This window comes from Plecotus auritus (assembly GCF_963455305.1).
Source record: "Plecotus auritus genome assembly, chromosome: 1".
NCBI lineage: Eukaryota > Metazoa > Chordata > Mammalia > Chiroptera > Vespertilionidae > Plecotus > Plecotus auritus.
Window position 1 is genome coordinate 213,364,081 of NC_137770.1, and position 25,816 is coordinate 213,389,896.

Consider the following 25,816-nt stretch of genomic DNA (forward strand, 5'->3'; position numbering starts at 1 on the left):
AACAAAATACCACGACTGGGTGGCTTAAAAACCAGAAATTTATTTTCCCCATTTTGGAGGTTGGAAGTCTGAGACTACAGTGCCAGCATCCTGGGCTCTGGTAGGAACTCTCTTCCTGGCTTGCAGGTGGTTGCTTCCTTGCTATCTCCTCAAATGTCAGAGATTCTGGTGTCTTAAGGGCATCTCTTCTATTGGATCAGGGCTCTACTCTTATGACCCATTTAACCTTAATCACCTCCTTAAAGGCTCTAATACAGTCACATGGGGGGAATTCCATATATGAATCTTAGGGACACAATTTAGTCCACAGCATGTTTTGTCAGATTTAGTCCTAAATACTAAGTATTTTTATGCTATTATAAATGATTTTATTTTTCTTATTATACTTTTAAGTGTTTTATAGTAAACTAGTGGCCTGGTGCACGGATTTGTGTACATTGAAAGGAAATTAATCAGAAGAAATATTTTAATATTGTTATTCACCCTTTCTCAGGGAGTGTCAGAGATTAAAGAAAATTAGTAAAATTTATATGAATATATAATAACAAAGACATGATATAAAATAAAAAACATGATACAAAAACAAAAAACATGATATAAAAACATTGATAAAAACAGACTGACAAATTGATTAAACTTATTCTAATATCTCCCTATATACCACATTAGGAGTAAAAACACTTTGAGTGCTTGACTAATTTCCCTTGTGATGAATTATTTACAACTTTAACTTTAATGTCACACGCTCTTGAATTCAAGAGAAAGCAACATATAACTGACTATTCTGAAAACGGGTTCAGGTAGGAATATTCCTACTCTGTCTAGAGTTTGTCCTTGTGATTTATTAATAGTCATCGCAAATGCTGGCATCACAGGAAACTGTCTTCAAATTAATTTAAATGGGAGGCCAGTGTCAGACGGGGACAAATCACTTCTTGGAATCAGGACCACCTCTCCTTCCGCAGATCCTGTGAATACTTCAGCTTCGATTATGTTAGGTCACAATCTTTTGATAATAAATCTAGTACCATTACAAAGACCCCATTTACTATTAAGATTGGTTCTCAGTAGCATGATGATTGCACCTACTTTCAATTTTAATTTATGACATGACATTCCTGAAGGAGTAATACTATTAAGAATTTTGATGGGAAAATTTTCCTTTTTGGCATCATCTGTTGAATTGATGGAATCATCACTCATTTAGGTGTGAAAATCTCCATCAAGTATATCCAAAATTTCTTCATTTAATTTATGAAAGTGCTCATTTTTAGGACTAAGAAACTCATGATCAAGAATGATGGATCAAAAGACACATGCGATTGGCACCAGTGAGAGCTTTACATGTATCGTGCATGCGCGAGACAACTTTTTTTAAATTGCCAGTGTGCAGCATATGTACTGGCCAGTCGGTCAGTTGGATGGTTGGATGGACATACAGTCAGTCACTTAGCTTTTTGTATATATAGATGGATATGTAAGAACTTTTTTGAGTAATGATCTCTTAAGCATGTAACAGATCTAATAATAGCAAACTTCATTTTTTTTGAAAATTTTTTTATTTCAGAGTCATTGCCACATGGTCACATAATTTTCAAAATCTGAGTTTATGATTGATCATTACAACATCCCTTATCATATACATATTAGAAAGAGGGGAAAAGTTCTGTACAATGTTTAGTAGTTACATGATTTATAAGCAATAGTGAATTAGTGGAAGCTGAAAAATTCCCATGCATTACTCATAGGATAACCACTCACAAATACAAGAAGCTAGGCAATAAAGGAAAATTGTTGTCATAGAAAAAAGGCTAAAGTCATTTTAAAAGATAAATGCTTTAAGTTAGTACACATCCTATTGATTAAATAAGACTGTTATATAAGTTGGTACTTTTTGCTCTTGAATATGTGTAGTAGGGTGTTATCCATTTATTTGACATTTAAATACATAAAGCTTCAAGGCTGGGTTCTCAAAACAGTTGCTGATATTTTTGATAGTGTCTAGTATATTCAGAGTGCTTTCTTCATTTATCTTTTCTTCTTTCATAAAGTTTAGTGAGACTGTGCAATGCTGGAGCAATAATCTAGAATATCCTGAATAGTGAATTCCATTGTAACACCAGATCCAGGATAACAGCGAGCTATCAAACCTTCAAAGTGCTTGTACTGGCGTATAAATTCATCCTGCATGGAGTGCCACACCACCTATTATAAAAACGAAAATAAAAGTCATACTCTTGAGTGGAAAGAATACACAATCAAGCATGCAGAAATAATGTCAAGACATAGTCTAAAAATTAAGCAGAGTGTCATAGTGAAAAAACATGCATCCTAGCTTCTTCTACTTACAAGATATGTATGTTACACCATCACTCTGTGCCCTAAGTTCTTCATCTGTAAACCGGGATGATGATGATGATGATAATAATAATAATAATAATAATAATAATAATAATACCTTTCTCCTAACTTTCTTATGAGGATTAAATACTGAATGAATGTAGTAAAGTGCTTACAACAGTGACACAGTAAGCACACATTACATTTTAGCTATTATTATATCTAAATATCCAACACAGATGTGGAGATGCACAATTATGTATGGAACTAAGACTAGTGACTAAATGAAATGAAATAGTTAATGCTTCAATTTCATTTCAAGGGAAACTTTAAAATTCCTTTATCAAAAATTGATTATATAAAACACTGCTTGATGCCATAGTGGACACACCAAGATGAGACAGAAGGATTATCTTCAATCCAAAGAATATATAATCTATAGACAATTATTGAGATAGAATCTGATACACACATTGACATATTAGTTAATACTAGGTTACATTTATTGATGCTTACTCTGTATCAGTACAGTACAAAGTACTTTATGTATATATTAGCCTATTTAAGTCTCATGACAACCTGGTGGAGGAAGGTTTATGATCATCATCCCTATCTCACAGTTGAGGGAATACTTCCAGGAATTTTCCTCATAAACCCTTAATCTTGTAAATCCCAAATTCCTGCCAATTTAAGACTATTGACTAAACAGTATTATGCTTTTTGCTTTTCATCTTTTAGCTCCCAGCATTTCTGTCACCTGAAGTACCACTCCTCCCACTTTATCTGTTAAATTACTATCTTACTTTCAGAGGCTAACACAAATGTAATACCCTACACAAAGCCTTTGATGATGTTGAAATCAGAATTAGTCTTATCTCTGGGCTTTCAGTATGGTTTATAAAAAATAATGGCTTGATTTGGAGTTTCAATCTGGCTCTCCCATCCATATGCTATAGGATCTTGGTCATATTATGCCACCTTTATAAGCTTTGATTTTCTCATCTATAAAATGGCATGATAATAATAGTAACATCTACCATATAAGGGAGGTATTATTTCCACTTATCAAATAAGAAAATTGAGGCCCAGAGAGGATAACTAACTTGCCCAAAGTCAAGTTAGTTTAATCTGGACCCAGATTATGAACCCATTTCTATCTCCAACCCCAAGCTCAGAATCATTCCACTGCACTATACTACATTCTATTTACTTACTCCTTTCAAATATGAAAAATCCCCCCAAACCCCAAACAAAAGAGAAACAACTTAATGCCTCAAACAATAAAACATAAATATAAAATATATAGGGAAAGCCATTAAACTTATATAAATATAATTCCCTCCTTCCTCAGAATTCATTAATTTGGTCTATACTTTATGGAACTTTCCTCCTGCACTAACATTAAAAAATCTGTAGCATTTCTAAATGAATATTTTGGAGAACAGCAATATATGTAAGCATGTGCAATCTAGGGTGGTTAAAAGAACTAAGCATACCTGAAGTAAATTCTCCTCTTCACATAAATGTTTATCAACCTTCTTGTAGAGGTTATCTAGACCTTTTTTCACTTCCTTTCCAGGATACTCTTTAATAACTTTACGAAGTTCTTGTTTGTTAAACGCAAGTTGATAGCTTACTTCTTCCTCTCTTATACCCTGTGCTACACGAGCTTCAACGCCTTCAAAGAAATGCTTTAAGGAAATGAAAAGAAATAATGGCTAAAAGCTTTTATTTTCACTTAAATGTAAAAAAATCCTGATTATAAAATAGTATCTATTCACTATGTAAAAACCAGGCAATGTGTAAAATATAAATAATAAAATATCACCTATTACGCTACCATTCAGAGATAACCACTGTTAACATTTTAGATTTCTTGCTGAAACCGGTTTGGCTCAGTGGATAGAGCGTCGGCCTGCGGACTGAAGGGTCCCGGGTTGATTCCGGTCAAGGGCATGTACCTTGGTTGCGGGCACATCCTCAGTGGGAGGTGTGCAGGAGGCAGCTGACCGATGTTTCTCTCTCATTGATGTTTCTAGCTCTCTATCCCTCTCCCTTCCTCTCTGTGAAATATCAATAAAATATATTAAAAAAAAAACATTTTAGATTTCCATCTAGACTTCTTATGTGTGGGGTAAATAAATCTATATATATAAAAGCTTAAGTGACCAAATGACTGAATGACTGGCCGACCGGTAGCTATGACGTGCACTGACCACCAGGGGGCAGAAGCTCAACGTAGGAGCTGCCCCCTGGTGGTCAGTGCGCTCCCACAGCGGGGAATGCTGCTCAGCTGACTGACGGGCACCTGATGCCATCCTCACGGCTGGTGAGCGCAGCTGCGGCGGCCCAAGCCTCTCCCACCTCCAAGGCAGCGCTACTGAGTGGCAGAGGTGGCAGGTGCAGTGGGTCCGGATTGAGTGGTGCGGCACCTGGCCTGGGCTCAGGCTCCTCCTCGGCCACCTGCTGCTTTGTGCACTACTTCATCCCTCGGGGGATGTTGGACTGCTGGTTTCAGCCTGATGCTGTGGGGATCGGGCCAAAATCGGCAGTCCGACATCCCTCGAGGGGTCCCGGATTGCGAGAGGGTGCAGGCCAGGCTGAGGGACCCCACTGGTGCACTGGGCCTCTAGTCCACATATATAAAAGCCTAAGCAACTGAACGACCATTTGACCGGTAGCTATGATGTGCACTGACCACCAGGGGGCAGATGCTCAATGCACAGGCATGGAAACGTGGAACAGACTAATGAATCTCAAGAGGGCAGGAAGAGATTAACCAAAGATCTTATATGCATACTAGATATGCCTGGCCTGCGGGGATCGGACCGAAACCAGCAGTCTGACATCCCCCGAGGGGTCTCGGATTGCGAGAGGGTGCAGGCCAGGTCAAGAAACCCATGCACTGGGCCTCTAGTAAGATTATAATTTTTGTATGTTGCATTTTCCACTTAATATTTTATGATTCCTCCCCCTGAAGTCTAAATTTTCATGTCCAGTACTGGATATTTAATATGTTTCACTTTTTTCAGTGTTGGCAAAATCTACTCAGATTTAAAACAATCTATTATAAATACAGTTGTCATAAATATATTTTGTACATCGGTATTTACTCACATTACTGATTACTTTCCGGCATAAATTTCTAGGACTATAATTCCTCAGTTGAGGAGTATACTTGTGAAAATATTCTGAAGATTCTTCATATATACAAATTTCTGTCAACAGTATCTGAGACTCACCATATAGCAGTCTTACTGTATTACTATGAGCATTATCACAACTTAAAAAAATAGTTGTCATTTTGATGAGTGAAAAGTTTATTTGTTGCTTTATTACAATTATTTGGCTATCAATGAAGTTAACTTGCTTTCACATGTTTAGTACTCTATTTGGAATTGTTGCTCATTTATATATGGGAGTCTCAGTGCTTATTTATTTTAAAAAGATCTTGTATATTAAATATACTCATTGTTGTATTGTTACACATATTCTTTGTAGGCTGTCTTTTAAGTATATATGTACATTTTTTGTTTTTTTAATCCACACCCGAGGATATGTTTATTGATTTTTGAAAGAGAGAGAGAGAGAGAGAGAGAAAGCGAGAGAAACATGATAGATGTAATAGGGAAATACCGATTGGTTGCCTCCTGTATATGCCCTGATGGGACTGAAGCTGAAATCATTTTGTGTATGGGGACAACAGTCCAACCCACTGAGCCACCTGGCCAGGGCTATTTGTGTTTTTTAATATGTCGTTTTATTGATTGGCGTGCCTTTATTTGAGCATTCTACACTATGATTTAATACTGACAAACCAAATCTCCTCTCAATACTTTCCTCTAAAATTTTCTTAGCAATTATTGTTTATTCTTAAGTTAATTTTTGATAATAATTTTTTGATAAGTCTATTTCTGAGGTTTTTGAAAATTTATTTCTACATAAACTTTTAACTGGTCATTATGACATAAGGAAATAAATTGTTTTCTAATATATTTATTTTGAATCCTACCACTTTACCAGAGACCAATCATTTTAGCATATTATATACAGGTAATTATAATCTTGACTCTATCTTTTATTTATGTTTTAGGTATTATTGCATTGGATAGAGCTTCCATAACAATGTTAAATTAATAAAGGCTCTAGCAATATTTCTGCTTTAATTTGATTTCAAAGGGAATGCTTCTAATATTATAGTTAAGTATCACATAGCTTTAGGTCTGAGATAGACCTTTTCCCCTAAAAGTCCTTAAATTTTATAAGGTATTGATTCTGCATTTGGTTAAAGGTCGCTTAAATATTTCTTTGAATTGTTGACAACAAATACATATTTTTTATTTTGCCTCTAATTTGAAGTTAAAAACTTATAAAAGATGACTAATCACATTGTGGACAAAGTTAGTTAGCAGGGTCCATTTCAGCTTATGCAGTAATCTTAATGTCGTAGATAGTATCTACGACTGAGTGAAATGATGCATAATGAAACCAATTTTACCAGAGGCTAATTACTATAAATAAAACTTAAGTTCCTGGCATCTCATCAACCTTAGAAAGAAACAACATTGAATGAAATGACCTTATTCAAGGACCTGCTGTACTATGTTGCAAAGTTTTCTAAAACCATCATTTCTTAATTTTAATGACTGAACTTGATGTAGGGAATGACTCAAGTCAGGAAAAGGAGGAAAAGGAAAAGGCAATGTACAAAACAATTTTTGGTCTTTTTTTTTATCTTGATAAAATTTTGAAATCTTCATCTGAACTAGGGATAAAGGTTAGCTACAACTTCAAGCAAGTTTATTTACTTTCAGTGTCTTCGTTTGTAAAATACAGATAACACTATCTTCCCCACGACATTGTTTATAAGAATTAAAAGAAATGATGTATACAGAGCATCTAGCAGTGTTCTGGCAGCTTCGGTAACTGAGTCTCTCTTCTTTCCTTATCCTCTAACATTCATACATGTAGCAAATTTAAGATGACTGTTGTGTTTTTCATATGTAAACATATGTATATGTATTCAAAACCAGGAAAAAGATACTAAGTGAAAATATACTTACATTTAGTTTTTCAAGAGGTTGTCCTAAAGAGTAAATGACATAAGACTGCAGGTGATCTGTGTATTTTTGTTTGGCTTCTTTTTTCTCAGCTTCTAGACATGAGATTTTCAAACGAGAAAGTGTTGCAAAAATATGGTGAAAGTTTTCCATCATAACTACATCCCTGGGGGTCTTCTGGCTTTCATTAGCTACTTTCTCCACTAAATAAAAAAAGAAAAATAAACAAACAAAAAATATCCTGATATGAGTATTGACCATATTTAGCTATAAAAACATTTACGTGATGTTTTTCATCTGTAAGTTTAAGAAGTAAGCACATTTCTGGACTGAATAAAATATACTGCACTGAAGAATCTTCACATCCACCTAAATCTAATAAAAACATCATTCTAAAACAGTCCCATATATATTATTATGCAATAAAGGTGGCTTTTCAAATCTGTTGGGAAATGATGAGTTATTCAAAATGTGTTAGAACAACCAGCTGAAAACATTTGGGTTACTATTTTACATCTTTCAGACAAATAAATTCTAAATTGCCCAAGTACTTAAAATGTAAAAATAAAAAAGTGAATATGATCATAAGAATTAAGAAGAAATAAAGCTAATTAAAAAAAATAATTTTGTGATGGTATGACCTTCCTAAGAATTTCCCAAAACTCAGAAGTAATAATGGGAAAAGTGGATAAGTTTGACATAAAATTTGAAAGCTCTTACACTGTAAAAAATATCATAAGCAAAATAAGTGTATAGCCTGTTAATTTGACAAAGAATAAAAAAATTGCTAATACCTAGTAATCTTCATTGGTACAGATGTGACAGCAACTTTCACCAGCTGCTCATAGCACTAAACTGATATGACCTCTCTAAATAGCAATTTGGCAAAAGCTTTGAGATATATACAAACCTTTTGACCCTGCAATTCCATTTCTAGTAATTTACCCTAAGGAAATTATTGGACAAGCACTCAAAAATATATGCAAATTGGAAAGAAACTAAATGCCTATTAATAGGTGATCTGGTGATAAATACTGATACATGGAATACTATGTAATCATTAGAATTGAGTATGATTATCTATGTTAACTAACAAGGGAAGACTTGGATTATAATCTAGGTATATACAATTTTTTATATTAGAGAACATACACATATAATATATACACATTTATAAGAGGGAAACAGACATACAGAAAAGTTTATATGAAGGATAAAAATTAAATGGTATCTCTGCATGAAGAGATTACATATCATCTGATTTTTAAAATCTGCCTTCTGATTTTGGCAGTTGTGCAATGAGCATATGCTACTTCAAAATCAGATAAAGCAAAGCTACTTTGAACTGTAAAAGAAATATCAACCATACAAACATTGAATCATGTAATTTATCTGTCTTTCCCCTTGGCCTACTTCTGATGAAAATATGTTACATGCAATTGGTGAAATGACCCTACCTCTTGTCAATTCCTGAATACATGCACTTAGATTATTTATTTCAAATTAAATGACACGTCATGCTGTTTCTCTGTAATTTAATTGGGGGATCTGACATAGGAAGACAGTGAATTATAGAAGTTTAGCATTAATCTACCTCATGTGACAGATATGAGAATTGAGGTCTACAGTAGTGAATTGATTTGCTTCAGGTCATCATTGCCTATCATCTTCAGAAGACTTGCTAAAATGCATATGTAATCTGGGAGGTCATTTTTTGTGTTTAAAAAGTGAATTCAGTTTTGCATAGTGATAAGCCCATATGAATTCTAAAATCTAAGTGCTTCCTGATGAATATGAATAAGTTTTATGTGCTGTTTGTTTTTCAAATTTCAGAAATTTTTAATTTCAGAAAATTTAAAAGACTATAGAATATGAAAAACAATGAACATATTTGCACTCAGCTTATGAGTTACCAGAAATAATAAAAACCAACCAAAAAATTCTTTAGAACATAACAAAAGCTTACCATTAACAAATACTCCTCTGATAAGTTTAGTATATGCTTTATCTAGATCTCCACGACGCTCAGCATTTTTGAAGATTGATTCTGCAAGCCCAGCAAATTCTTCAAATTCAGCAACAAATGGAAGAATCCCTACTTTACTCTTCTTTGAGATCTTTACTTCTTCCATTTGCCTTATTTGATTACTCTAAAGTTAGGCAGAAAGCAAGGGAGAGAAATAGCTAAGCAACTTAAAACAAGGAAGTATAATCAAATGTACACATCATAGAAGGATATAATTTAGTACCTAGAACAATTTGAATGCTTACCAATTAAAGATTAATACATAGGGATAAGTAAGAAAACTATTGCTATAGGTTGAAAAGTAAGTATATTTAAGAAAATAAAGTCACCCTGGGGTATGTTCAGTGGTTAGAGCATCGACCCACACACCGAAGGGTTGCAGGTTGGATTCCCAGTCAAGGGCACATACCTGGGTTGCATGTTAGATCCCTGTCTGTGGTCAGGGCGCAGGCAGGAGGCAACAAATCAATGTGTGTCACTCTCTGTCCCCCTCTCTCCCCCTTCCACTCTCTCTAAAAATCAATGGAAAAAATATCCCTGATTGAAGATTAACAAAAGAAAATAAAGTCAAGGGGAAAAAAATCCAGATTATTTAAAACATTTAATCAAGGCCTATGAACCTTAAGCTCTTTGTTCAAAGTACAAACAACCAATAAACATTTTTATCATTTATGAAAGATAGGTATAGGCCAGTAGTCGGCAAACTCATTAGTTAACAGAGCGGCAAACTGCGGCTCGTGAGCCGGTTTGCCGACCACTGGTATAGGCAATTGCCCATTCGGGGGCACAGCCGATACCAGAGCACATACAGAATCTCTCCAGGTTTCTTCTAGTTGGTGCCCAAGTGGCCAAGTTCGAGGACCATAGCCATTTCCAATACTCATTAACCTAAAATTTCTGTTTGGATAGACAAGTTCTATATTTTTGGGGTGTGAAAATAGAGAGGGAGAACAGGCATTTTTACTATGGATTTAGATTACAAAGTTAGTTTTCCATGTATGTACTTGCTATGTATTTTAAATTAGTTCAGGAAAATGCTTATGTATGGATGGTGACAAAGTGCAAAAGGGATGTTTCATATAGACCCGTGGTCGGCAAACTGCGGCTCGCGAGCCACATGCGGCTCTTTGGCCCCTTGAGTGTGGCTCTTCCACAAAATACCACGGCCTGGGAGAGTCTATTTTGAAGAAGTGGCATTAGAAGAAGTTTAAGTTTAAAAAATTTGGCTCTCAAAAGAAATTTCAATTGTTGTACCGTTGATATTTGGCTCTGTTGACTAATGAGTTTGCCGACCACTGAATTATAGACAGAATCTAGACATCTGGGTTCATAAAGATCCATGGAATTCAATTATGGTTCTGTGTACTTCTCAGAGGATCTAAATCTACTCACAGTAAGAATTACATTGCCAAATATTGTTGGACCATTTTCAAGTTCTATGTGAAATTCCATTGTGTTGAGATGTTGGGGGTATAACTAGAAAACCATATGACATGTGGATTAAAAAAGTAATTATTTAGGCTATAGGCATTAGTATAAGAAAATACTGTGATTACGATCAACTGTTTCATATTATCTTTACTACTATTCTACTTCATTAGTATTGATAACTGTGAAGAATGAAAATGGATGTAGTGGAGTTCAGTGTAAGATTCTAGGTACTGAAACCAGACTGTGGGGTATGAATACCAACTCCATCACTTTTTAACTGTTGATTTGGGGAAAGTAACATAACCTCTCGGAGCATCTACCTTATGTGGGAGAGAGGAGGTTGTGAGGATTAGATAAGATAATGTGTACTAAGTATTAGAGCAGTGCCTGGTACATTGTAAGCACTAATTTGTGAATGTTGGTCTATTGTTGTTATTAAGCTTTATGAAGATTTTTGTTCTGTGTGGCATTTAAATGCACATAATATAATTATAGCCTGAATACACTTGAACATTAATAGGTAATGTTCTAAATGACAGCTGTCTTCTCTGGCTTTGTAAAGGCAGGAGAGATATTTATGACACATACCCACTTTTACATACGAAGTAATTTAATAAAAAAAACTTTCTTTAGAATCTGATTCAGTCCAATTCATACCTACAAGCTTACCAAAACAGAAAAAAATGAAGCTGTTAATGATTTTTCCTTTCCTATTAGAAGGAGGAAAATGATGATTTCTGAAAGTTATAATTATAAGAACAATTCTTAAAAGAGGGATATGATTATTTATTAAAGCTATCTATCTATATAAAACCCTAATATGCAAACAGACCGAACGGCGGAACAACTAGTCTCTATGATGTGTGCTGACCAAGAGGGGGCATGTGCGGAACATTGTGGGTGTCTGCCACAGTGGGATGGTGGAGCAGGTGAGCAGGAGTGCCAGACCAAGGCGGGATGCTGGTCGCTGTCATTGGGGCAAGCCTCTGGTGGCTACTAAAAATTCTTTGCTACAGCACGCCACAGTTCCACCTGGTGCTCGCACCTGCTGCCAGCACTGGAGCTGCCACTCGCACCTGCTGCCAGCCCCGATCACCCCTCAGGGCTTCTCCACCTCCCCCTGCTCCTGAAGGGTGATTGGGGCTGGCCAGCTGCCACTTGCACCCACTGCTGGTGACGGCCCTGCTTGCACCCGCAGCTGGTGCTGGAGCCGCCACTTGCACCTGCTGCTGGTGCCTGGCTGCTCGGCACAGTCAGTGGGTGTGAGCAATGGCTGCCAGTCCCGATTACCCCTGAGGGCTTCTCCACCTCCCCCTGCTCTGGAGGGGCGATTGGGGCAGCAGCTGCTGCTCGCAACCACTGCTGGTGCTGGCCCCAATCGCTTGGCGCTGGCCACAATTGCTCCACACCTTCAGCAGGTGCTAGCGGAGCTGGTGCCATCAGCACGTGGGAGTGGCGGTAGGGGGAGTGGGGCTGCTGGCAGACAGGGGACCAGGGGTCGTGGCAAGAGGGGCCAGATGGAGGCGTGGAGGATGGGCCGAGACCTGCCCCTGTGCCCACTGCAGCCTTGCGGCCCACAGTTCCTTTCAAGGTGCACGAATTTGTGCACTGAGCCCCTAGTTAAATATAAAATGAACAAAGTAAATAATTTAAACAATTAAAATGATCCGATTATTATGTTAGAAAAACAATAAATCCAAATGATAGTTTCAATTGTTTCATTAACCTTGGGTCACTAATCAGTTAACTGAGATTTCAGTTACCAAGTGGATCTCTTAAGCAGCTACAGTTTCCAGGCCACCTACTTGCCAAGATTCAGTGTAGAAGAGAAGCTGACTGGCATGGTATCATCCAACTACCTCTGTTCATATATATTGCAGTCAATACCCTGCTTTAAGGCATTGGGCGTTTTGAACAGTAGATCCCCAAATGGAGAGCTGGAAATCTGTTAAATACATTTACCTATTTTTTGCAATGATTACAATTCTAAGTTATTAAAAAAGAACTTACAATACATTTGTCAAAGTTCCTTTTGACAGTCACCAAAACATTTCCCAATGTAGTGCTCAGAAAAGAAGCAGGATCCACATTTTGTGCAGTCCATACATGATGACTCATTTTCACTAGCATGTAAAGGGAGTTAAAGCTATCAATTTTGTCTCCTAATGCAATTAGGTTGTTCAGTTCTGGCTCAATGCAGCGAAATATTTTAGTCATCATTTGGCGGATCATATCTTTCCTGTTCAAAAAACATACAAAATGTAGCAAGTTGTTATAAGCTTCAGGTATATTCATCTTTCACTTTAACCCACTGGGCATATACAAAATGACTAAAATATTATATTTTCATTAAAAATGACCAAATATGATGAACTAAGTATTCTTCAGCAGTTTCCAATATAAAAATATTTTTTAAAGTTAAGTTTTATCACTCAAAATAACTGTCATTTGTAAAGCTGGGATCCTGAAATGTGCTCTGTGATTTCCAAGAAATACATGGCAATTCAAATGTTGCTTCCTATCAGCAAACATCAAAATTGGTTGTATTTTTTGTACTAGAGCAAAGAGCCATAGAGTCATACAACAGGACAGGTTTTAATTCAGTAAGATGTTTAATAAGACACTGGGCACACCTGTCAGTGCTGAGTGCTGTCAGGTTACTGAGCCATCTGGAAACCTCATTGAGCTGCACTCCTCTATGTTAAATTTAAAGTTTATTTTTTTCCAAAATAACAATAGATAGTAACCAATACATACTCAGATGAAACGGGCAATGGTGTGCCAGAATTATGTTGCCTTGACGACGTTCCTCCATCTAGGTCATCTGCTTCAGTCTGCAAAAATTATTCAGGTACTTTATATAATAAAAGACCAACAATTTGACTAGTTTAGATAGCAAAAGCCTGCTCAGTCTTAAAATTCCTAGGAGAGAATACATTATGAAAAATAATGATTTTTAAAGATAACATCACTGACAGAACTATATAATTCAGTATGCTACTTAAGAATGATCATGAAGGGCTTTGTTCTTACATTTTTATCTGAGAATTATGGGGGAAAGTTGTGTTTATGTGCACATGAGGGCAAAGTGGGAAGACAGAAGGTACAGGAGATGGAGCGGGGAGGTTGGAATGAGTGGGCAGCTCAACAAAAAACAGAAAACATCCAGAAACAACTTGTAACAGAGAACTAAAAGTTAATCTCATAAATCAATTTTTTGGCATTTAAAAAAAGCTATCAAAAATTTTTATAGAAGTTAAGAAGTAAGCAAATTTACTACTACTACCACCTACAACAACAAAATCCCACCCATTTGAAATAATTTCTCATTCATTTTATGACTGCTTTTAATATGTTGGTTCTTTAAGATGACCTTAATTTTAAAATCACTTTATTTGCATTGTGCTCTTAAGTTCCTTAAAATACTCTAGCGACTATCTCATTTCATTTTCTTCTTAAATTTTGCCACCTGAAAGGCATGCTGAATAGGCATTATAATATCCACTGAACAGATGAGAGATGAGGAAATTGGGGATTAAATAATTGGTTGAAGGTCTCATAGCTAGTTAATAACAAAGCCATAGGAAAAAAATCAGATTTGAAGCCTCACCTTTCCTTTCTCCCTTCCCCGCCCCCCCCCCCCCCGCCCCGCATGGTATATATACTCAAACACCAAACATTTTTTTAAATTTATTTTTTCTTGATGACTGCTAAAATCGCTTTTCAAAATATGGTTTTTTTGCAAAGTAAATTCAGAGATTTTATTCCCTCTGTAACTTAGATAATGTTTAGGCTTAAGACAGTCTGGAGTATTAAATTATATGCACAAACTATCACTGTTTTTATAGTCTTGTGGTATGACAAAAATTATTTTAAAAGTCCTTATATCATAAATCCCTTCTTTTTCTGTTCTAATATTGAAACTGTGACAACATATTAATTAAGCTAATTATATTACAGATCATATATACTAGCCAATAAACAAACATAAGCCGTACCACAGTTCCAGGCATACTTTGATGTTGCTGTAGTTTGAAAAATTTACTTATGAAGTCCTGTTCTGCTAGACACAGGGGCTCCAGTTCACTGAGTACCTGTTCAAAGATCTGAAGAAAACCAAAATGAAAGATCTGCACCAAATACCTAAAATAACATTCCACATTTAATTTACTTTTCTGCAGGGACTATAAATGCTTTATCCATAATCTCAATAGAATCCCCAAAACAAACTGTTCCAAGACTGACAGGACAGTGCAGTATATCAAGGCATAGCAGAGACAAAACATACCTAAAATGAAATTCACAATAATTGTTCACTTGAAATTGGGAAAGAGGAATACAGAGACAGACTTTTAAAGCTTATTTAATGCACTGCAGAGAACAGTTCTCCATAAAAGCTGCTATTTCCTCTTTACCTTGTAGTTGCTTAAAGAACTTAGATTTAAGATGCAAGCATTTTATGATTTATAACAAAATTTAATAAAGCTATAATGTAATTTAATTGATGGTTCACAATTTAGTGGCCATTTGACTAGTATTTTTTTTTTTCAGATTCAGAACAGGAAAGTAAGACATGGTTAACCAAATCTTTGAACACATTTAAAGCAATAACAGACTGCTGTTAGAAAACTAATATTAGTGGTTAAGAAGTACCTGCTATTTTTATTTTACCTTATCAAATTTGGTTCTGTCCGCAACATCGAGATCAGAAGTAGACATGTTTCCCATATCCAACAAGGAAGAGGACTGAGATCTGCGATTCCCTGAACTCTGACCACTGAGTTTATTTAGACTAGAAGTAGATCCAGTTAATTTCCCAGAACTTCCATGAAGACCTAAGAAATAATAAAACTTTGAAAGTTGTGACCTTCATGAATAAAGATCCATAGCATAAATCAGGGCTATCTGCCCCTGTTTTGGTTTTCGAGGGCTCATATTAGTTAGGATACAAGACTACCACATGGGACAGGTTGTGGAGTGTCCTTCTCTTTCATTAACATTTGTGACCTATTCCTGAGCATATTGTAAAGAGTAGTGAAACTACACAGATCTGTAGAATAGGAGTGAAAGACTGTAAAGATCCCTAAATCTATGTCCTTCTCAGTCTCATCATAAACATAAAGTTGTCTGATGATATCTCTAGACTAAAGTAGATGAGGATTTATTTCTTTTCCATTCAAAAGACATGAATATGATGGTCACTGCCCCCCCCCCCCAGTGTACTAGCTTAATATGACTGTTATATTTCTGAAGAAAACTGCCATTCCCGCCCAGCCAGTGTGGCTCAGTGGTTGAGCGCTGACCTATGAACCAGAAGGTCACAGTTCTATTCCTGGTCAGGGCACATGCCTGGGTTGCAGGCTGGATCCCCAGTGTGGGGCGTGCAGGAGGCAGCCGATCAATGATTCTCTCTCATCACTGATTTTTCTATCTCCCACCCCTCCTCCTTCCTCTCTGAAATAAAAATATATATATTAAAAGAAAAAGAAAACTGCCATATTCCAATATTACCCTCCTCCAAGTTAAATCAACATATTAGGCTGTACCACATGAACTGACAATACTCGATCATTCTTGCCCTACAAAAAAGTCAATTATATAATAGAATTCAACTTAATACATTCCTGAACCCAGAAACTCTGCTTTTACATTAAATGAATTAACTGCAGTTCTTTAAAAACAAGGAGAAAAAAAAAACCCTGAAAACCTGTTGTATTTAAAATATAACTAAAATATAATAAATCATTAACGATATAAATATGGGACATCTGGGTTTAAGTATAAACATAGGTATCCATCATTGCCATGAAGAAAAATTATAACAATATGGCTGGACAATATCTTACGTACATAAAAGAATTAAAGGATTACATTTTTATAAAAAATATACTGTCATTCAGGATTAAGTATAAATACATTTTTAAATTCCTCTTGAGTATCTTTCAGTGAACCTCTATTATTTACTGATGGTCAGATGAGACAAATGAAGATACATAAGGACAATTAAAGACAAATTTTGATTTCATTATGCAAAATCTGACCACATGTAAAAGAATTTTTATAGTTTCTAACCACAGCCTGAAAACAGAAATATAATGGTTAAACCTTTTTATAAATTTCTGATTACACACCATTTATTTTCAACTCTATTAGATATTCCTTTGATGTAGCCACATCACTACCATCATGTTTTCTTTCACCAATGTCTGGCAATAACTCAGAGCAATCAATAGTTTAGGTGTAACTTTTTTTCAAGACAAATAACTAATTTCTAAACATTGAACAAACATGCATTGAGAATACCTACTAATACACTCAGCATACTCACTCTCTGTTTCCTGTTTGACAGCACTTTCTTTTCGAGGAAGTGTAGCTGTGATGGATTAGGTTGCAAGCATCAAAGACAAAGACAAGTTAATAAACTGCAATTTGCACAAACCATGCACAAGAGGAAGTTAAGCTTTAGTTTAAAAGACACATGCAGAGAACCATGAGCATCAAGTAACAAAAGGTGCACGTATGTTTAGTTGGTCAGCTACTGTTGGAAAAATTTTATGAAAGAAAATACTTGTCTTTTCATGTATTATTTTTACTCTAATATTCAGATAAAACTATCTATATTTGTAAAGTCACCCCATACTTTTAAATGATTGTTTTAAGTTTATAAAGCTGGTATACTTAAATTTAAAAGACTATATTTGCAAGTTTTGGTTTCTGAAGAAAAAATATGGTTTAAGTAAATAATTTAATACAGTGGAAATTTATTAAAATGAAGCTGTAGATTTAGACATTAAATGTACCAACAATTTCAGATTCCCTGAAAGCTCCTGAAAGGAATCTCCATTGTACTAAATAATTTTATATTACATCTGATAAAAAATGATATGACTGGGATTTAAAAACCATTTCAAAATATCAAGCTGCACTACTTAGTAACTGGCCTTGTGAACACCTAGAATGAAAGGTTTATATAAAAATACTACTTATCAGGAGAAGAGAGGATGGAAGGGTAAAGCTAAAGGAACTGGTTTAATACAGGAATTTTTAAACTTTTAAGGATCATTTGGTTTTATTCTAAAACTTCTGTATATATAATATTTATTAGATGAATTATAGAGATCTTGTGAAACATTCTAAACTCAAATTAGAAGTAGATATGAAAAGCAAAGAAAGAAATTACAGAATGAAACAGAAAATTAAAGAACATAATCTAGAAATATTTAAAAAACAAAAAATATGTCAACTGTCACTGCCAAACTTCGAGGCAAAAGCCCAAGTATAAGCTACTAACTTGTCACACTAGTGACATGTGTATCTTTCCAGCCTTGGCTTCCTGAAGCTCAAAGGAGTATGAAACAGTAAAGCTGACATTAAAGAGGCAAGCAAGGATCATGCTAGACTAGAGCTACTAGCTGGCCAACCTGAACAATACCCCTGGTGGCCTTAAGGTGTCACTGTACTAAGTCATCAGTTCCAAATCAAGGCTTAATACTTCATATACTTTATTTTTAAATAGCCAATAAAGAATACAGAATTACTAGTAGTACCTATTAACTATAATTTATGGCTCATAAAAGTTCATATTATTTATCAAAAACAAGCAAAAATCTTCAGGTAAACTTTTAAATATATTTAAATAATCCCCTCTAGACTATAAACATCATGGGGTAGCATCTTTGCTTATGCCGCTTTCTCAGAACGCAGCAGTGCTTATTATATAATAGGCAATCAATAAATACTTATTGAATTTCTAGCCATCGTGAATCCAGTCTTGTATTTAAGACTTCCTTTGCAATCCATAAGATTTCTTAGTTTAGTGGAGAAACACAGAATGAAAAAATGATTTCGGCATACCATTTTAAAGAACTGGGAATATTAAAATAAATATGAGAGAGGCAGTAATTATATAAATACATATGTTAATGAATTAAAATAATGTGTGTCTGTGTGTTTGTTATCTTAGCTGTAGAAAAAAAACACTGGTGATTTTAAAAAAGAAATACTAAATTTTATCTGCCTGCCAATTCATTAAGCACAGTTGTAGAATATACTAAAATATCAATCTTGGGGAGAAAATTCCACCCCTCTGAGGATGTCAAAGTAAACCTATTAATAAAAAAGGGCAATGACTTACATAAAGACCTTATCACAAAGAAGAGATTCTTTACTGGCATTTTAACCTAATTTTGAATTATTTGAACTAAGTAGATGTTAAAGATCTGAGTCCAGACTGGTTCATAAAGAGTACTCTCCTGAATCTCTATGGCTATATTGATTACAGTTTACTTTTGTAAAGTATGTTCAATCTGCCTTTCTGTTCTTATTAGCATCTATGACCCAGCATTTTCAGAACTCATTTAAATATTATATATTATTACTAATTTTGGCTCATTAAAAAGTAATTGTTCTAAAATTTCAGGTTTTTATCTTAATTATAATGACTATTAAAATTCATTTAAACATAATTTGAATAACTGAAGATATATTTAAAATGTTACATTCTACTTTGGAACTTAAGTCATTTGTATTTGAAATTTATTTTTAAATGCTGAATAACAAGTTAGTTCTTCAAGATGGACCAAACTATTTTTGTCCTCTGAATTCTGTTTGTTTAGTGTTTTCTTCTGTTATAACTCATATCAAAATAACTGAAATTATATAACTTTATAGTACCATCAACCTCCAGAAAGTTCTCCATTCCTTATTATTTAATAGATTCATTGAAGAGATGTAATTTTAAGTTTTAAAACTACAAAAGTGCCTTCTACATGTGTATTATATTAATATAAAAATATTTTCAACAAGATAATTTAAAAAAATTTCAAGGGGTAAGAAATGAAAAAATTTAGGTCTCAGGTTAATGCAATGATACCATTAAGCTACTATTGTACTTGGCCCTGGCTCGGTGGCTCAGGTGGCTGGAGCTTCGTTCCATACACCAAAAGGTTGCAGATTCAATTCTTGGTCAGGGCACATACCAATGTTTCAGGTTCAATCCCCAGTTGGGGCACATGTGGGAGGCAATTGATAGATATTTGTCTCTCACATCAATATTTCTCTCTCTCTCTCTTACACCCTCTCCCCCTACCTCTCTCTTTAAAATCAATAAAAACATATCTTTGGGTAAAGATTTAAAAAATATATATTATTGTACTTGATTTAAATTATATTTATATTATGTCATTTATCTTAGTATGAATTTTAGGCTTGATAATCAATTTTGATACTGGGATTAATGGCCTCTTCAGGAGCTAATTTTAAAAAGATTTCCCTTTTAACTCCAGTTTTCATATACTGTAGAAGAGTACTCTCAAAATAAAATGATTCACTAACAAGTGGTGACAGATATACTAAATGAAAACATTAAACATGTAACTACATTAATACTGTTTACTTAAAAAAAAGCATAACATATTCACAGTGAAACATTAACAAGGATATAAACACACTGCTGTTTAATAACAATTAACCTTTAGGATGAGTTAGCATTTCTGTTTCCAAAAGCCTATTGTCCCAAGATTCTCATCAGTTTCTTTACCTAAGTGTAACATATTTGTACACAGATTCAAACCATTTCAAAAGCCTGGACTCCTAGATTCAATATATTAGTGTTGTATTAAAAACAAACAAACAAACCATCCAGTGAATTACAAATAATTACCCATTAAAGACAGTCTTCTCTGTCCTAAAGAAAAGAATGGAAAGATGAGCTATCAATTTTAGTCCTGTTTCCCGATTACTGAAGTTGCTTAGGGCATAGGCTCCTTTCAACAAGCAAATGCTAAACTCATTTTTCTAAAGGGAGCTATGCAGACACACTGAGGAGTACACAGTGTAGCCACTTAAGGCTAGGTTTTGACTTCATAGGCACAGAACTCCATCCAAAAGGAACCCCAGAGATGGGTACATGCAACAGCAGAATGTGGCCTTGGCAAATCACATTCCTCACAACTTAATACTTTCACTGGTTATCTTTTCAAATCATGTTTTGTTTTGTTTTTGTCCATTTAACATATTTAGAAGCAACAACAAAAAAATAGGCTTCAAAAATACATCTTTGAAAAGTAAGGTATAACCACGGAAGAAATTTTGGTGACATATTTATAGCCCGTTGGCAGGAGATAAAACACCTACAAACTTTCTTTTTGATGCAAAATAGCCAGTGAGAAGTAAGAAGCCAGGAATCACTTTCATTCCTGTGGAGAGCAATGACTTAAGAAAGAGAACAGTGATTTGCCCACAACTGTTAAATAAAAGTCTTTTAGGAACTCTCAACATGTGTCTCTTAGTCTAATACTTTCTCTACCAGATTAGACTGTACTTCATTTTCTGGTCAACTGATTTTCCTATGAATATGTACTTTTAATTATAGCATACTGTAGAATTCTCACATAGTGCAGAATTTTAATTAGTAAAAACCATTTGCAGATACAAATATTTCTTCTATGAAATACCTATAAGCAAACCAAATGTATCATACTTACTCTTTCATTAATTCCTCTGTATCTTCTTTCTCCTTGCTTAAAAAGTCTTAGAATTAGACCATTTAAATAAAATAAAACCATTTTAATAGAATGGAAATCAATGAACTGAAGTGCCTAAGCTTACCAAACTTCTTGCTTTCTTTAGTTGTGCCAGTCATCTTGATCTTCGCAACTTCAAAGAAATCTTTAATTTCTCTCTCATACAGTCGTGATAAATAATCCATGTAATTCTTAAATAAAAGTAACATGTACTTCTTATTAATAAAAATAAAATAATTTCCATTTTTTAATCCCCCCAAATCCTTCATGATTATTTTAAATTTTGTGGTCTAAAACTTTGATGCAGTTCACATCACAGGATAAAAACAGTAGGCTATTTCCTGTCTTTAAAAAAATATTGAACATTAACAACTTATAAAAATATGAAGTGGAACATAATCACATTTTCATCTTTATATGTTAACTTTCACATCTTAATATGGTTGCAATCATACTGTATAGAACAGTGGTCGGCAAACTGTGGCCACATGTGGCTCGCGAGCCGCGGTTTGCCGCTCTGTTGACTAATTGAGTTTGCCGACCACTGGTATAGGATATTTGAGTCAGAACGAACAGTCATGCTTCTCCAGTCTCACACCTTAATGACTGCAAAGTATTATACAGTAGTTGGTTGATGTGCTACTACTCCAGGGGTGGGCAAACTTTTTGACTCGAGGGCCACAATGGGTTCTTAAACTGGACCAGAGGGCCGGAACAAAAGCATGGATGGAGTGTTTGTGTGAACTAATATAAATTCAAAGTAAAGGAGCGGAGGGGAGAGCAAGAGAACCCTCCTCTCTTTCGGCTCCGCGGGCCGGATCCAGCTCGCGGGCCGTAGTTTGCCCACGGCTGTACCAATCCCCTAACACAGGTCACTTAAGTGGTTTCAATGTTTTGCTAAGATAGACAATGTTACAATAAGCTTTCATCTCCAATGAGTTCTTTCCTTGGAATAATTTCCTAAGGGTGGAATTACAGGGCCAAACAGTACAGGAATCTTTATAACTCTTCCTCCATGCTGCCATGTTGCTTTAGAACGGATAGTGTCAATGGCAGTGAAGGAGTATATTCAGTTTCATTGTGCCCTGTCCGCTTGGGTTATTCTCAATAAGAATTTAATTAGTACACCTTACACTTCTCATAACCAAATAATTTATTTTGTAGACAAACTTGATTTATGTAGCTCAAATGAAAACATCTATTACTTAAAACACATACTCATTTCTTCATCATATTTGCCTATCATCACATGCCCTCATGAAGGATTCTTCAACAGGGGAGGCCATGTATTTTTCCAACTCCTAAGTTAAATGCCATACACGAAGTCTGACTAAATTTAAATAAAACCATAACAGAAAAGTTGTACATATTCTTTTAAATTTATTGTGGAATTAAGCTTCAACTTCCTTTATTATTTCAAATTAATATATCCAGTTTTACAACAGGTTTACCTTGCTTGAAATATCAGGTGTACCTTTCAAAAGGTATATTATGTAAATATTTGTATACCAATTCATAGTTCACTACTGATTTTTTTTAGATATTTTATAGATATATCCTTATAAAATAGTATTTGGATGAAACATAATATAAATACTGATTTTTTTTTTCAATTCATAGATTATATTACTCTCATAAGAAAAGTTAAACAGGCAATTCTTTTCCATGATCTTTGCATAACTTTAAAAGCAAATATAAGTGAAAATATACCCCAAAATTAATTCCTATTGGGCTTTTTCAATGTGTCATTTTTCAAGTTTAAATTCTGATAAAAATATTGATCACTGCAAATCAGTAAATGACTGACAAATGGAAAAGTAGCTTTGCATTATTTGTAAAATCTTCATTAGTGACTACATTCTGATATTTAAATTGTTTAAAGTGCACATTACTATCCAAGCAATTTAAATGGTTTCAAATAGCTATTTGTAATCTAGAAAACAGTGACTTCAGCAGACTATTGCAAATCACCCCCTTTTTCAATGGGATGCAAATGACTGGATACCTTTTCCCCAGGTACTCAACAGAACTCACTGGTGGTCAAAGCTACAGACAAGTGTGACTATCAGTTAATTCATTCATTTACCAAATTCTGAAAGTGTATCTCACTGTGAGTATGTATTCCTTCTCTTAGCACCTTATAGCACCTAACTGAAATTTAACTATCATGAATTTAAATCTTATCTCAGACCATCTTTTCAATTTTATTTTGTGCTGACTGTAGAGTCTATGAAGACCTCCATGTTTTACTTTTTCTTTAAACAAAAGGCAAATTCCACAAAACTTCAAAAGGTCAAAGGAAGATGTCTGACTAATCTTTAAGACTGACTATCAACCTCAGGAAGTTAATTAGGAGAGGGAAGCTCATTTTCTTATCCACGCATGGATGGACCATCTCTATTTATTGCACTACATGCAAAACCAGTCACAGAGAGGGGTCGTAGTCTTGGGAGGAAGAAATCTGGGCAGTTGAGCTCATTACATGACCAAGACACCCCTATTTTACACAGGCTCCAATTGTATATATCAAAAGTCAGGACTTTTCTTAGATTCAGCCAAAGCAGAGCTGAGGCAGTACCTCGTGATTCTTACCCCTAAAGAATATGAAACAGGCTTTTCCTGTTCCCAACAAAAATTGTGAGCTGTATACACCAAACCAAGTGCAAATAGTATCTGGGTTTATTTATTTTTCTTAGCAAAGAAACATTGGTTTGTATGTTTCCTTCCTTCTTCTTCCATTCTTTCCTCCTCCCATTCTTTCCTTCCTTCTTCCTTTTTAATAAAATACCTGTTTTTGACAACACTTCAGCAACCAAATTAGATTATGAGGTAAAATTCACAGTCTGTCAAAAGTTCAAACCCCAGGATCAAGTAACATTCTTGGGAAATAAGTCAATTTCATTTAAAAAAAACACACACCTCATTAATATTGTCAATCTAAAATATACTGTGAGTAGAGAAACATCCTATAAATCATCACTAGGTTGGCTACAGTCTTGTTTCTTCACTTTAAATTACATTCATGAATACTGCATTATATATAAAGATAGGGCAATAATACTCACTGAGAACACAATTAGGCAAAAAGCTTATTGATTACTTATTTGAATATTCACTAGGGGACAGAACACTTGTTGGCACAAAACTCTTAAGGAGATATAATAATGTTTAATTATTCAAAATATTAATCCTCCTAAACTTCAAAAGGCAAAAAATTCCAGTAATGTAAATATTTTTCCTTAAGATAGCTCCAAATCAGAATTCTGTTGAATGAAAACAAAACAAAACAAAACAAATATATAACAGAGCAGTAAAGTTGTGTAATACTTAAAAGATCTATTCTGAGGAACAGTAACAATCTTAACTAAAATGGCTAGCCAGTAAAATACATGTAAACACCTTAGGATATATACATATATATGTTCTTTTTTAAAAGCATTTTTAAATTTTAATTTAAAAATATTTTTACCAATGTTTATGTCCAATTTCTTATGATCAGTTTAGAAAAAGATGGAGCCAGATTTGGGGAGACATCCTATCTAATAAAAGAGTAATATGCAAATTGACCATCACTCCAACACACAAGATGGCTGCCCCCATGTGGTCAAAGATCCTGTGCCCATGTGGACACAAGATGGCCGCTACAAGATGGCCAGCAGAGGAGGGCAGTTGGGAGGGATCAGGCCTGTAAGGGAGGGCAGTTGTGGGCGATCAGGCCAGCAGGGCAGTTGGGAGGGACCAGGCCTGCAGGGGAGGGCAGTTGGGGGTGACGAGACCTGCAGGGGAGGGCAGTTAGGGGCAAACAGGCTGGCAGGGGAGCAGTTAGACATCAATCAGGCTGGCAGGGGAGTGGTTAGGGGGTGATCAGGCTGGCAGGCAGAAGCGGTTAGGGGCAATCAGGAAGGCAGGCAGGCGAGCAGTTGGGAGCCAGCAGTCCTGGATTGTGAGAGGAATGTCTGACTGCCCATTTAGGCCCGATACTATAGCCCTGTAGGATTGGGCCTAAACGGGCAGTCGGACATCCCTCAAGGGGTCCCAAACCCTGTAGGACTGGGCCTAAACGCACAGTCGGACATCCCTCAAGGGGTCCCACATTGGAGAGGGTGCAGGCTGGGCTGAGGGACACACACCCCCGTGCACGAATTTTGTGCACCGGGCCTCTAGTATATAATAATGTCCTATTACCAAATATGCTGATATCAGTATGTTGATAGGAATGTACAATCTGTCTTTTTCTTACCATCACACTTCTCATAAATTTCTACCTAACCCTTGCCTTCTTATGAAACATGAACCAATAATACTGGATAAGAATTGCAATAATTATTTCAGTAAATATAAGGATAAAATGGGTTCATGCAGAAACGTTAATTACCTGAGAGAGAATAATCTTTACTTATGAAATATTCTGAAAGAAAGCCAACTAGGCAAAAAAC

General features: G+C 35.2%; 1 protein-coding gene across 11 annotated transcripts in view; it reads right to left on the reverse strand.

The window, feature by feature from the left end:
• Positions 1–1,547: 1,547 nt before the first annotated feature.
• Positions 1,548–25,816, reverse strand: part of EXOC1 (exocyst complex component 1) — a 55,589-nt gene continuing 31,320 nt past the window's right edge. For 4 of the 11 annotated variants that reach the window (XM_080640114.1, XM_080640109.1, XM_080640112.1 and 1 more), the window contains 10 exons: positions 21,466–21,571; positions 17,186–17,230; positions 15,529–15,692; positions 14,856–14,963; positions 13,615–13,691; positions 12,868–13,096; positions 9,367–9,550; positions 7,404–7,603; positions 3,837–4,031; positions 1,548–2,205 (listed from right to left, as the gene is read on the reverse strand). In XM_080640114.1, coding sequence (XP_080496240.1) covers positions 2,053–2,205; positions 3,837–4,031; positions 7,404–7,603; positions 9,367–9,550; positions 12,868–13,096; positions 13,615–13,691; positions 14,856–14,963; positions 15,529–15,692; positions 17,186–17,230; positions 21,466–21,571 — 1,461 coding nt within the window. In that variant the 3' untranslated portion in view covers positions 1,548–2,052. Of the gene's footprint in view, positions 2,206–3,836; positions 4,032–7,403; positions 7,604–9,366; positions 9,551–12,867; positions 13,097–13,614; positions 13,692–14,855; positions 14,964–15,528; positions 15,693–17,185; positions 17,231–20,518; positions 20,543–21,465; positions 21,572–25,816 lie in introns of all 11 variants that reach the window. The other 7 variants (XM_080640108.1, XM_080640113.1, XM_080640107.1 and 4 more) reach the window with 2 other exon arrangements.